The sequence below is a fragment of the Zootoca vivipara genome, chromosome 1 (assembly GCF_963506605.1).
Source record: "Zootoca vivipara chromosome 1, rZooViv1.1, whole genome shotgun sequence".
NCBI lineage: Eukaryota > Metazoa > Chordata > Lepidosauria > Squamata > Lacertidae > Zootoca > Zootoca vivipara.
Window position 1 is genome coordinate 13,894,747 of NC_083276.1, and position 14,158 is coordinate 13,908,904.

The 14,158-nt window shown below is 43.6% G+C and overlaps 1 protein-coding gene and 1 non-coding gene across 3 annotated transcripts; both read right to left on the reverse strand.

Moving 5' to 3' along the window:
• Positions 1-4,916: 4,916 nt before the first annotated feature.
• Positions 4,917-13,290, reverse strand: EIF5 (eukaryotic translation initiation factor 5). Of its 2 annotated transcripts, none has more exons than XM_035105398.2 (12): positions 13,148-13,290; positions 12,489-12,710; positions 10,244-10,523; positions 10,029-10,110; positions 9,279-9,451; positions 7,932-8,043; positions 7,060-7,199; positions 6,752-6,907; positions 6,432-6,593; positions 5,907-6,071; positions 5,517-5,654; positions 4,917-5,311 (listed from the first exon to the last, which is right to left on the reverse strand). In XM_035105398.2, exons 3-12 carry the CDS (start codon positions 10,313-10,315, stop codon positions 5,219-5,221), a joined length of 1,293 nt encoding a protein of 430 aa, XP_034961289.1. In that variant the 5' UTR covers positions 10,316-10,523; positions 12,489-12,710; positions 13,148-13,290; the 3' UTR covers positions 4,917-5,218. The 2 variants fall into 2 exon arrangements, with proteins under 2 accessions (XP_034961289.1, XP_034961279.1); XM_035105388.2 differs by having other exon boundaries at positions 12,489-12,888; positions 13,148-13,289.
• On the reverse strand, positions 7,716-7,840 carry LOC118075688 (small nucleolar RNA SNORA28). Its single transcript, XR_004691433.1, has one exon. It is a non-coding gene; the product is annotated as a small nucleolar RNA SNORA28 (small nucleolar RNA).
• Positions 13,291-14,158: the final 868 nt, after the last annotated feature.

The following is a 14,158-nucleotide window of genomic DNA, read 5'->3' on the forward strand; positions in this document are numbered from 1 at the left end:
GATCATCAGGCATCCGCACAACATGACCAGTCCAATGAAAGTTGATGTTGAAGAATCATTGCTTCAACACTGGTGATCTTGGCTTTCTCTAGTACACTGATATTAGTTCGCCTGTCTTTCCAAGTGATGTGTAAAATTTTTCTCCTCCTTGTACGATATACCTTTAAGAAGGCCTTTTTAAAAGCCATAATTCACCACGACTCAGTTCAGGCACCTCTCAGGTGGGTGCCACTGTCATTATAAGAGAACAGGGGAGGCATTCATAGTGAGCCCCAGTACCTCTTTTTCTAGAAAAATGGCACTGCTTTTAAGAGATAGTCACCAGGCGCAACTATTTTTTCCTGTAGCTCAGGCAAGATCATTCTCAGCCTTTCCAGTGTCCTCATAGTGGAGCTTACAAGCAGTGATGTACAAAGTGAAAATTATCCATCCTGTCAGCTTATATTTCTAACACCTTTGGCATTATTCATCTATGGGAAGGAAGTATGGGCTGGCATTTTCTCCAGGTTTTTAAATTCCGGCAGCTGGTGGTCAAAGCAGGATACGGAAATCCTTTTCAGCCTGAGGGTTGCACACTAGTGTGGGCAACCTCTGGGAGCTGCATGCCAGAGTTGGAGGGGACAGCAGCAAAGGGGGAAGGGCCAAAGGCTGAAAGGGGGAAGAGCTATGGCTGTGACCTTTTGACAGTGGCCTATAATTGAGCAAAGCAAAAACTAGAGGTTTTTGTGTGTGTGCACCACACACACAAGTATCTCACCATTCTGATAGGCAAAAGACATTTTCAGAGTTCAATAATCCTAAATCCATTTACCTAGGAGTAAGCGCTTTTGGACTCATAGAAGCATTGAATTGTAGAGGGGGAAGGGACCCCGAGAGTCATCTAGTCCAACCCCCTGCAATGCAGGAATCTCAGCTAAAGCATCCATGACAGATGGCCACCCAACCTCTGTGTAAAATCCTCCAAGGGTTTTGGGGGACCGTTCCACTACTGAACAGCTCCTACTTTCAGAAAGTTTTTCTGAATATTTAGTCAGAATCTCCTTTCTTGTAACTTTAAGCCATTGCCTCAAGTTCAGAGCAGCAAAAAAAAAAAAACTTGCTGCAGAAAAAAGCTCGCTGTGACAACCTTTTAGATCTTTGAAGATAGCTATCATATTCATATCACTTCTCAGTCTCCTCTTCTCCATGCTATAAACATACTCAGCTCCCTCATAAGGCTTGGTTTCCAGACCCTTGGCCATCTTGGCTGCCCTCCTTTGCACATGTTCCAGCTTGTCAATAATCCTTCTTAAATTGTGGCGCCCAGAACTGGACACAGTACTCTAGGTGTGGTCTAACCAATGTAGAATAGAGCAGTACTATGATATCCCTTGAATGGACACTTACTTCTGAGTAGACATGTATTCCATCAACACTCAGACCAATATTATGCACTTTGATTAATCACAAACTCTATTCGCATTGCATTTCCATCTTTGCCGAATAGCAGGCAGCTTGATTTTTATTATTTCCACATCCCACCTTGCCTCTAAGAAGTTCAAGCTGGCACATCTTGTGTGTGTCTCTATCCACACACTGTGAATTTTATCCTAACAACCCTGTGAGGTAAATTAATTGAAATAGAGTAATTGGCCAAAAGCCAACAGTTAACCTCATGTCTTAGGAGCTGAACATGAGTCCTCCTGGTCTTCTTAGACTAGTCTGACTGACACTGCTCAGTCTTCTCCAACTTCAGTCTCTCCTGGTGTTTTGGACTACAACACCCATCAGTCCAGGGGCTGGTGAGATTTGCAATCCAAAAAAATGGAGAACATCTGTTTGGAGGAAAACTGCTCTAACCACTGGACAACACAGTCTCTCCCCATACCGCTGTTCACTGTGGTCAGCAAGATCCCTATTCCAGCCTCTCTGGAGCTCAGTTAATTTTATAAATCCAGTTCTAATTAGTGCTTCAGGCAGACCTGTCTAAATAATTCTGTGAAGCATATTTGAATATAGATGTGTTACCTGCTTAGCTGGGAAAATAAATCAGGAGAGAGATCTGCTCAGCTGGATTTCCCCCCTTCCAGGTCTCTTTGAAGCTTCAGTCACTTACAGGATCTGAAGCTGTTCTGCTGCCTGAAGATTCTATCTTGCAGCTGAAGTGAACTTGAAAAAGCTGTAAGAGGGTCGTGAAATGTGTTTTATCTGTGTCAGGTAGAAGTTTTCTGTCTTCCTTCAGGATGCAAAAGTAGCAGTTTAGCTTGAGTTTCTCTGGAGTGGCCATGTATCCAGCTTTATGGGGGACAGTCCTCTGTTTGAAGGACCCTCAGAAGGGAGAGCAAATGGGTCTTTTAAGTCCCCCATCAACAGTGAACATATGGAGAGCAGATTGAGCCGATACACAGCTCACCTGGCCACAGCTTTTCTTGCTATGGCAGGCATGTCCAAAGTCCACTTTGGGGGCTTAATCCGGCCCACCGGTCAGTTTAATCCGGCCCCTGTGGCAGTTTATTTCCTGGGGTAAAATCCCAAAAACCTCAACAACTTCAATCCTAAAAAAGGCCAACAACTGTGGTTGGCCCTCATGCATGTTCTCATCAAATCTGGCCCTTTTTGAAGAAAGTTTGGGCACCCCTGTGCTATGGTAAGCATTGTAGTGCTATTTTAACACCCACCCCAATAATCTACATCTATCCATATTAATAGGTACATGCACATTTCATGCATTTTTTCCCCTTTTTGCAAAATATATGCTGAATCCTGCCACTGTTCTACAGTCCCTGAACAGTGAAATTTTCATTTGAGGCATTTTTAATTGTTTTCTTGATGTTGATGAAACTTTGTATGGCTGAGTCAATTTGTCAAATGAAGGAAAGAATTGAGACTTGTGTAATGCCTTCCTACAGCAATTACCAGACATTCAAACAGGAGAAATATAGGAGTCATGGGAGACTTCAACTACCACGATTATCTGTTGGAAATGTGGGAGGCATCTGAAATTACAAATGAGCCAAGATTTAAAGGCATTTTAACAAATAGAAGAATTGAGAGATCACAAAGGGTGTATTTCAGATAGGTCAGGCGGGCCAACACTCAGAATGAGCTCAGGCTTACAAGAGGCTAAAAATAATTTTTAAAAGTTTCTAAATATCAGCTCATACTCCCATAAGAGATGGTGAACTCTCCTTCCTTGGAGATTTTTAAGCAGGTTGGCTGGCCATGCTTTGAGAAAATAAATCTATTGACATTAGTTTAAGGTTTAATGAGACATATTCCTATGTTATGTGAACCTGATACTCTTAGTACCTGAAGTGTTCCTTCTTGTTGTTGTTGTTTAGTCATTTCCGACTCTTCGGGACCCCATGGACCAGAGCACACCAGGCACTCCTGTCTTCCACTGCCTCCCGCAGTTTGCACACTTCTTCAGATACACACTTCTTCACATCTGAAGAAGTGTGCATGCACACGAAACCTCATACCAAAATAAAAACTTAGTTGGTCTTTAAGGCGCTACTGAAGGAATTTTTTTCAACACGGCTACCTGTACCTGTAACTATCCCGCAGTTTGGTCAGACTCATGTTGGTAGCTTCGAGAACACTGTCCAACCATCTCATCCTGTGTCGTCCCCTTCTCCTTGTGCCCTCCATCTTTCCCAGCATCAGGGTCTTTTCCAGGCAGTCTTCTCTTGAGGTGGCCAAAGTATTGGAGCCTCAGCTTCAGGATCTGTCCTTCCCAGTGAGCACTCAGGGCTGATTTCCTTCAGAATGGATAGGTTTGATCTTCTTGCAGTCCATGGGACTCTCAAGAGTCTCCTCCAGCACCATAATTCAGAAGCATCAATTCTTCGGCGATCAGCCTTCTTTATGGAATTTTGTCCATAAAGAAGTGTGTCCCTTAGTGGACATATTGTAGTGACCTCTTCGGGTTTAAAAAACCACATTTACAATAGTTGTGTATGAAGGGAACAGGAGCAAGTCAAGACAAACTTCTTTTTGACTGAATACTATCAATCCCACTACAAATGGAAACAACCAAAACCTCAAAATAAAAGTGTTGTTTTATGGACACATGCAGACTTGTTTCAACACGGAATTTCCCCAGAAGCCAGCTTTAATCCTGCATGTTTGGAAGAGGTCTGGCATTCAAGTTTGCACTCCCGAGCGCAAAATACTATCCTTAGGGGTGCACAAGTTTATGCTTTCCATTCTTACTTTCCAAGAAACCCATGTTCTTCTCATTTAAAAAAGCACCCTTGATTACGTTAGGTGTTGGCAACATAGAATGAGTCCTTATTCAGTAAACATTTTTTTTTTTTGGGGGGGGGGGGAATAACTTCAAAAAGGGACCTATTCCCATCCTTTAAGAAAAAGAGAACAGTGGTAGGCCTGATTGAGTTTGCTTAATCTGAGAAATCAAAAGCTACTTACACGCTGCGTGATATTTAAAGTAACATACAGTATATTGGACCAGAACTTAACACTATATATTTTCTACATGTCAGTTGTGATCTACTTACACGCTGCGTGATATTTAAAGTGACATATATTGGACCAGAACTTAACACTATATATTTTCTACATGTCAGTTGTGATCCTTTTTTATCTTCAATCAGTTTTTATATAATGTTCCAACAGTCTGGAAGTATTCACTTTTTGAATAGGCCAAATAACTAAAATTAGGATGGCATGAGAGAAAGGCTGCTTAAGTGTCAGGATGGTAGTGAAAATTTTGTTCAACCCACAACAGTAGTTCTCCTCTTCCACAGCATGTTTGGCAGCAAATGTAAGGAAAGAGTTGTACAGGTAAACCAGACACTTCATCCAATGATACAACAAGCAAGATCAAGCCCACCCCACTGAGTCCCATTCTAGATGTTTCTTTGCCACATTAACTGAATGTTGTATGTGAATAACTACCAGGAATGTGTCATAACTGAAGATTCCAAAACCAAATCCTTTATTTTTCACAACTGTATAAATGTGCTCCAAGTATTTATGTCCAAGACAAAGTTTAAAAGAAACATGCTGTACAGCAAACTTTGATCAGTTTGCTGGTGTATTAACTCCTCTCATCTGTTAAACTTAGTTACAATACCAGTCATGGTAAGATACATTTTGAGTTCAAGAAGTGTAGCACGATGTTTAGCTATTGTAGCTTGTGCACACATGTTGCACTTCCGGTAAGAGATGCAGAGAGAGATATGCACTGTAACACTGGAAACTAGATTGATTCACTTTAGATAGCATCAATATCAATGTCCTCTTCCTTGTTGTTTGCAGGCTTCACAGTTTCAACTTTAGGTACACTGGCCGTCTTGGAGTACACCACCTGCACAAAGAGGTAGGTTTCATTAGTTCAATGGAGTCAACAAGCTTGAGGTATTCCAAATGTAGATGGCTACTACAGTAAATATGTCTGCATGGGAGTACAAAATCCTGTTTCAAATCAAAGACTTAGTTGCCCTTAGCTTATTGCTACAGATATTTTTAAAGGTAGATTTAACCAACTTTTCAAAGCTGAGTTTAACACATACTTCAATATTTTCATCTTCATCCTCTTCCTCCTCATTGCCAGATGACTCCTCTTCAGCTTCTTTCAGCCATTTAATGAAGGGTTCTGCTTTGACACGAATTTCTTTGGCAAGCTCTTTAGAGACATATTTCTTCGAGGCCTACAAGAGAAGATTGATGTCAATTCTATGCACTGCATTGTTTCCTTACCTCAACATTTAATGAACAACTTGGGAAAATGTGCTAGGGGGCCAAACAGATGCAAAGGAGAAGATCAAGGAGTTCTATTGAAGAGCTAAATTGTGCAGCACAATCACACGATTCATAAAGGCCATCGCTGCCATTTAAACAGGTGTACATTTAAAAGTTTTGATTATTTGTGAGATTTATCTTGCTATGTACTTAATACAGACCTTTTCCGCCCAGCTCAGAATGACCTCCTCTTCCAGAAGATCCGCATCATACATTTCCTTCAGGATATGCGGAATTTTAGAAATCAGCTGAGACTGATGCATTGCTACAACACACTCCAGACCATGAAGAAGGTATCTTTGAGCCTTCTTGTTGTTGTGGCAGAACTGTGAAATGAATTGGGAAGGATTAGGGAACAGAAATCCATTTGCATAAACAAGCCTTATTAGCCACTTTCCAGACTGCAATAGGCAACTCGGGGTTTACCCAAACCAATCAGCAAGATGTCACAAGAGAACATTTGAATTTTACTTTGGGGCTGGAGGAGGGAAGGAGTGTTTAAGTAACTTTTGGAAGTTAATTTACCAGAGCAGTGTAAACAAATGACGGGAAAAGCATTGCAAATAAATCAATTGTCGAAACAGAATACAACTTGCAGCTTGATTGTACGTCACTCTAATTTTGAGTTCTAAATGCTGCCACTTCACCATGCTTTAGGCATATGATAAATCACTGGTAGAACTTACACGCAAGAAATGTCGCCTGTACTTCTTTATCTGCTCTCTGATCTTGTCATCAAAGAGGACTTCAGTCAATACGAGGGGTCCCATAGCTTTGACATCCAGTCTTTCTGCTTCTGCCACTATATCTTTATCAGATGTTTCTATTACACCTTCTTCCTTCTTTTTCTGAAAATATAAAAAAACATGCTACTATACTTGCAACCATGCTGGCTATACCTGCTAAATTCCTTAATAGTTAGTTCACTTAATGAACGAGCCAGCTACTCTAGTTATAAGGTTGTGTCATTTTAGCACAACAGGAGCACACCAATATCCTTTTTTACCTTAACAAAGTCAAATAGTATATTAACTCTTTCTTCAACAGTCCTTTCTAGGTCATCAGTCAGGGTGAGAACTTTTGCATGATCGCTGATTTCATCCATTCTGCGCCTCTGGGCTTCTTCGGTTGTGTCTTCACCCCAGTCATCATCATCATCATCCTGAAAAGTAAAAGTGGTTAATGTAACAAGTGAGAACATAAATGTAACACAAAGAACCACCTCTCGTACGGTATATCGGTAAGGAACACCTGGAATACCTATGTTCTGATCAAGACATTTCTCTCTCATTCAATTTCACCATGTGTACTTACCACATGTGGAGGACTAAGCTCTTCTGGTGCTGCTGACTGTGGGGATGATGTCTCAGTATTAGACACAGAACCATTCTCTTTATCCTTGCCTTTTCTATTCTTCTTTTCTTTCTCTTTCTTGCCTGTACCAGTCTCGCTCTCTGCAAACATTAACAAGTCTTCATTCAATAGCTGCTTTCAAACAGTTTCATCTGATGTTTCAGTCTCAGTCACAACTGTCCTAACACCTCTAAATATAGCTTATGAAATTTTACTTCACTGTTTTCAGGTGAGCATAATCTTAGTTTCATCTGAACCAGGTGCTGACAAGACTGCTTAATATGTCTTTTGGGGCAATAGCTTTTTCTCAAACAAACACTGTTAGGTTGCCTTTTAGAAAAGACACATGGAAAGCACCTGACTGAGTCAGACACCAAAAGAAATACCAAAACCAATCACCTCTAAGTGAACATTCAGAGTGGTACTAATTATGTGTTACAGAACCAAACTTTTCTAGATCCAGCATAACCTGAAGCGTTGACAATATCTGACCAGCTACTTGCAGTTACAGAAGAAATACTCTGTGTGACAATATTGAAAACTAGAAGGCAGTGCTCTCATCTCATGTAGACCAGGATGTAGAGAATTTGCTCATGGAGAATAACAGCAATGGCTAGGATGTTAAGAGTCTATATAACAGATGGCCTCACCTACAGAGGCCACTGGAATAGGTCAGACTATGCTTACTATAGCAAGCTTAAATTGAAGCAGACAACTAGTTATCTACCACAGAGTGTTGCTTGCATAAAATAGTTTCAAAGAATGGTACCCTGCCAGCCTAATTTATGACCTGTCCTTTGGTGCATCAAAAACAGAGGAATTTATTCACTTACCAGGTGGGTTTTTGAGGATGAATGTGCAGAGTTTATGGTTTGTGTCAAGCATGCCTCGATAGCCACAGGCTTTGCAAGAGTTACCAATGGTTTGTTTCCTAGGATTGACATGCTGTCAAAGAAAAGTAGTAGTTTTAATGCCTGCCACTTTCCCAATTACATTGGCAATAAATGCAAAGTACGAATTTTTCATTGCTACCTCTAAAAGCCTGGAGTGGCTAAACTTCTCTGTTCCAAGCGCTACAATGAAATATGGCCATGCCTTCAAGGGCAGTGGCAGGGTGTGACCAATGCACACATACAGAATCTTAAGGCAACACACACACAAAATTGGGAAGGAAAACTCAAATGTTCAAAGGTCTTATTACCTTGCAAAAGAGCCCCTTCTCCCTCTTGTGTGGTAACCACAGCAAGGTCTTGAGGTTCAGGAAACAGGAAGTTTCTGAGACTTTCTTGAAATGGTGACACACCAGAAGAGGCTCCTTTGCACAGTAGTCAATGGAGATAGTTTTGGGAGTGCTGGTACTCCCCTGCCCCCCAAGAAGGGGGCATATCAGTAGAACTTCAAGTTGGGGAAGGCAATGCAGTTTTAGGTTCAATTCAAGCTACTGCATTTCACTTTTCAAGCACCAAATGGTCCAGGACAAGAAATGAATGAGGCAGGCAAACACCTGCTCCAATTGGACTGGCCCCTTGCACAGCAAGCTAATATCAACTGTTCTATGCAAAGGAATCCAATTAACTTACAATTTGCTATGTTTGCATGATTTATATTCTTAAGGAGGGGAAACCTGACAATTTAACTAGCATACTCAAAATTAAGAACTGACAGTACAATCCTAATAAGTCTATTCAAAAGGCCCAGTGAGTTCAGCAAGACTTCTATATATGCAACTATAGGATTGCAATGTCATGTATTCAATGACTTCATATTACTGTGTCCCCTGGTACAAATGCTTAAGCATAAGCTATGCAAGGAAAGGAAACCTCCAATTAAAGTGAAAGCTCAGCTGTATATTTACTTCCTTATTTTTAATGAAATACCTTATGACACTGCAGATAGGATTTACAGGCAGCCTCCTACCCTGGCACTGACTAGACACAAATGTGTGGCACTCCAGCAAAGGAGTTGCATTAGCCACTTTCAGACAATGCATTGCAAATTATATTGTCAGTCTTGAAATGTAATTAATTTTGAAGTGTGATTTTATGACGATGGAGAAACGGTTTGTTTGTCCTTTGTTGTATTGACTTTTTAAATGTTTCAATAAAGTATTTTTAATTTTTTTTTGTTAAAAAGCAAATTATATTGTCAGTCTTTAAAAGACACCTGAAAGTAGTACCTACCAGATCAGTTTCAGGATTCTCACACTCAGGACAGAGAACAAATTTTTTAATGAACCCATCCAACATGTCTTGTAGCTTATTCGCCTCATGAGATCCATTGACAATGTAACGGTCATTCTTAACATCAAACTGGGTCTGCGCTCCCAGCTCACAACCAAAAAATTTGGTGGGATCTAATAAAAGGGGGAAACGGTTATTGTGGCTCTGCAATGCCTTTTCTCCTATCCCAATTTATATTCAAAACGTTAGCAGGCTCTTGCTACGTTAACAGTAAAAAAGAAGTCGGAACTCTTTTTTAACCACAGCATGTTTCACTATCAATCTGAAGGCCAGTGTTAAAATTCCCTCCTCACAACAGCATCATTTAGGAACACTGCTTATAACCAGCTCAGTACTGCTATTTGTTAAATATAAGGCAGTACAAAACTCAACATTGTGTCATCTTAAAAGTACTGTTCGCCATGCCATGCTACATTGTTTCCTTACTGTTTCCTTCTCGCCTTAGGGGCTACTACTGACTTCATGAGACAAAAAGACAAGGTTGTGTATGTTGGCTGATGCAAAGCAGCTGCATGGCGATTGCTAGTACACTTAGGATGTTCAAATTTGATACAGGAGCAATCTGAGCAAGGCCTGATTTTTCTGTGCAAGTCAAATTTGTGCAGTGTTAGAACAAAGGACATATGCAAGTTTTTAGTGTCTTGTACAAAAAGAAGGATGGCAGAGTAAAATGTCTATGCACCAACTTACACGTAGGAGGCCGATTAAGCGCCTTTGCAACGTCAACCATGTTGACTATAACTGTCTTTATCCCATTTCCTTTGCCCTCAACCTAGGAAGAGAAGATTTATTAAACATACTTATACAACCCAGTTCAATTCAACCAAGAATTCTTTGCTTCCGCAGTTTTAAACAAGGTGAAATTCAAGCTAGGCCTTAAAAAATTTACATATTGCAGCAACTACCTTGGCAATCAGACGGGGCATTTTGTAGCGATAGAACTGATCTGAAACACTGCGGTTGACATTGACAGACATTTTGGCTTATTAGTAGCTTTATCAATAAGATGAAGAGATCTTTGATTGCAACTTTTTGGTATCTTCTGTCTGGAGAAGACGTGATGACATAAACGACTGCAAGAGTTCTCGGTCTCTGACATGAAAAATTTTTCGCCACCGAGGCTGTGAGGTTCTTGCTTGTATGCTATATTTCCCCAATACAGGTACCAATGGCTGCGCAACAGCTCTGCAAATAAAGAAATAAAGATTTAGTTTCTGTAGCACTGTGGATAACATTCATGCAAGACTCAGCCAATGCCAATAGATAGTGCTTGGAAACCATTTTAGGGGCTAGGTCAACTTTAGCAAAATGTCATTTGTTTATTTTTTCCATTTGCCACCCAAGACAGAATTCAAGTATGTTTTTTTACTTTCCTAAACACAGCATTGCGAAGTCTAAATAGTCCACTGAACCTTTTGTATCTTTAAACAATCATATGCGAAGAGCAACTTTTTATAATATTAAACACTATTATACACACACACACTGTATAGTGCCTCTACTTGGTTGTTAAGCTGCTTGAGAAAAATGGGCAGATAGAATATTAAAACCAAACAGCTGTAAAAGTAACATGAATGAATTATGCCTGCTTGTGCCAAGAACAGTGAACTTGGTACAATTATAAGCCTTTTATGTTGCACGTTGACTCCTGAAGTTTACTTTGTAACAGTAATAATTTATCACATTCCATTGCATAGTCACTCTGCACCTATTTAGCAGGCGGATATTTTCATTAAACCTTTACTGGTTAATGTTAACGTTGAGCCAGCAATCAGTGGGAGTTCATATGAAAGGCACCCCCTACATATTTTAAGTCTCTTGTATCCTCAAGGGTATACTGTGCTAGTAAGCGAATGTTGGAGTGGGGCCATACCTACTTAATCAGCACCATTAAAATTTATCTGAACCACCTCATTACACAAGTCCCTTGCCATAAAGAACAACTGCATGTGCTTATTTAAGCGAATCAAAGCGGTTTACGCCAAAACAACCAGTAACACCAGCAGATAGGGTTTCAAGCATGGAACTTTGCTCTCCCACCCTTTCCACCACATGACCTAAACACGTGCCTGCAGTAGCATGAAAAGACCCAAAGAGAGAGAGACCTGCAGTAAAAAAATTAACAAAAATGGGGGGAGCAAACCCCTACACTAAATACTCTGGAACGGGGAGGAAAAAGAAAACGTGATGCTTTTACCTGCTGGGGAGAAAAGCCATTCACACGCCACGAGGCCTTGGCGAATAAAGAGCACTTCCGCTCCCTCCCTCCCTTTGGTTTAATAAAAAAAAACAAAAAAAAACCCCACCTCCCCTTCACCCGGGCGTCGGAATGACTCAGAAATGCAGCAATTAAGCACTGAGTCAGCCTTAAATACGAGGGGCGGCAACGTGCCGCGCAGGCGCTTCTTTTTTTTCCCTCCCTCCGCCCCGCGTCGCTCTCTGAACCCGGGGAAAAAAGAGGCATCGAGAGAGAGACAGAGAAACAGACAGACAGGAGTCTTCGCCCTCCTCCACCCTCCCGGCGCTGCGGGTTTAGGAACTGCGCCACAGAGCGCGCACTCTCCCCAACCACCACGTCTCCCTCGCCGCCCCTCCCTCCGCCCAGCATCACGAGGGAGGGAGGCGCGGAAGACCTGGCAGCCGCCATCTTGTGGAGCAACCCGCGATCGGGGGGGGGGGGAGAGAGAAGAGCCCTTAGATAAAAGCGCAGCGGCGACCACCGTCTTTATTTATTACACCCCTTCGCCTCATCTTATCGCCTCTCATTCTAGCCCCGCTTTCCTACCGCGGAATGCAGGACGGGGGCCGCGGCATCGCTGACCCCCCCCAAGAGAACGAGAAGGGGGGCTTATTATCATAGCGACGTATTTAAATGAAAAATCGCCCTCGCGCCCTCCGAAAGGGGCCCGAGAGGCTCTGCCGCCGCCCTCGCTGCCCCCGCGCCAACCCAACTCCTTTCCCCACCTCCGTTTCTTTCCCTCGGAGGCCCCGCTTCGCCTTTCCACAAAACCACCCCCGACCCGCATTTCCCACCCCCGACCAACTGCCGCGTCCCCTCAGGAGAGGAGGGAGCCCCTTCAAGCCCCCCCCCAACAGCCCCGCAACTGCCCGCCTGTTTAAACGGCCGCCACCGGCTCCCTCGCGACTCACCGTTTTCGTCCAATACAGACATAAACCCAACGCTGCTCGCCCGGGGCTGTGACGAAGGCCGAATCGGTGTTGAGGAGAAACGATGAGCGACGTCGGGGGGTTGAGGGGGGGAAGAGAGAGGTGTAGCCACCGAGCACCCGGACGCTGGAAGGGGTGGTGTGGTGGTGTTCTTCTTCGTCTTCCTCTCCTCCTCCTCCTCCTGCTCCCCTTCTTCCTGCAGTCCTTTCAAATTAGACGTATATTACTTAAATATGTGTATATATATATGTATATATCCGTTATCTTCTGTCCGGTGGTCGAGGGCGGAGGAGGCCGGCGCCGCAACCGCCAGGAAGAGGGGAGGGGGGGTCCGAGCGTCCTGAGGCGGGCGGGATCAGCGGGAGCGGCCGTGCCGGTTGCTCTGCCGGGAGGGAAATACAGTCAGCTGAGGCAGCATTGTTAGATGGGGTTGGCGGCGGGGACGCGCGCGGCTGGCGCGCGAAGCTGCGGAGGGGGGCGGAGGAATGTGGCGGGCGCGCGCGCACCGCAAGGCTCGACGAAACCTGCCGTAGAGGCATCGAGGCGCTTTTTTCTTTTTTTAAAAAGGGGAGCTCGCGCGCGATTGTAGGTTGGGGGGGGGAGGGGTGGAGGGCAGGCCGTAATGGCCGCCGAGCACTTACCTCTAGAATGTTCTAGCTCCGACTGAACAGCGCCGTCGCCAAGGCTGAGATCAATCAGCCGCCGGCGAGGACGTGCCCACCCCGCCGCGGTATTGGCTGCACGCTTTGACTTCGGTCGGTCTCATTGGTTCCCGGCTCCTGTCTGTCATGGCGCTTGGTGACCTCCCCCTCTCCACGTCTCTTCCCTCTCCCTCTCTCTCAACATCCCCACCCCCCACCCCACGCGCCACCTCCCTGGCCGGCCGCTACGATCGAAGAACTACAAGCGCCCGAAAGGACATCGCGTTTACAAGAGTGAAGCCAGAGTCTCGCGAGAGTTCGGATGAGGGGGAAGAATGAGTCAGTGCCTGGCACATGGGGGAGGGGAGGGAGCGCGGTTCTTGCTCGCCTCGCTTCGTAACGTGAAGACGAGTTAAGAGGGTCGGGAGTTATGTTAAGGGAGAAGAACGTAAAATGTACCTCTCTAAATCCTTTAAAAAATCTTGCCGATTCTGTTCTCTTGAATTTTGATATGAAAAGTAACTGCGTGAAACTAAAGAGATGGTCTAAACTTGAGATGAGAGAATCTTCGAATCGGTTGTAGGGTTGGAAGGGATCCCTGGGGGTCATCTAGTCCAGCCCCCCTGCAATGCAAGAATCTCAACTAAAGCATCCATGATAACCATCCAACCTCTGCTTAAAAACCTCTGAGGAAGAGTCCACCACCTTCCAAGGGAGACCATTCCACTGTTGAACGGCTCTTGCCATGAGAAAGTTATTCCTGAAATTTAGTTGGAATCTCCTTTTTTGTAACTTGAAGGCATTGGTTCAACTCCTACCCTCCAGGAGCAGGAGAAAACAAGCTTGCTCCATCTTCCATGTGGTAGCCCTTCAGATATCTGAAGATGGCCATCATAAATGCAACCAGAGCTTATGATAAAGGGCCTCACAGCATTTAACCCATTTAAATCAGTGAACACTGCCCAGATTGACTCTTCTGCTGAGGAAAGCATGAGGACTCTGGTATATATA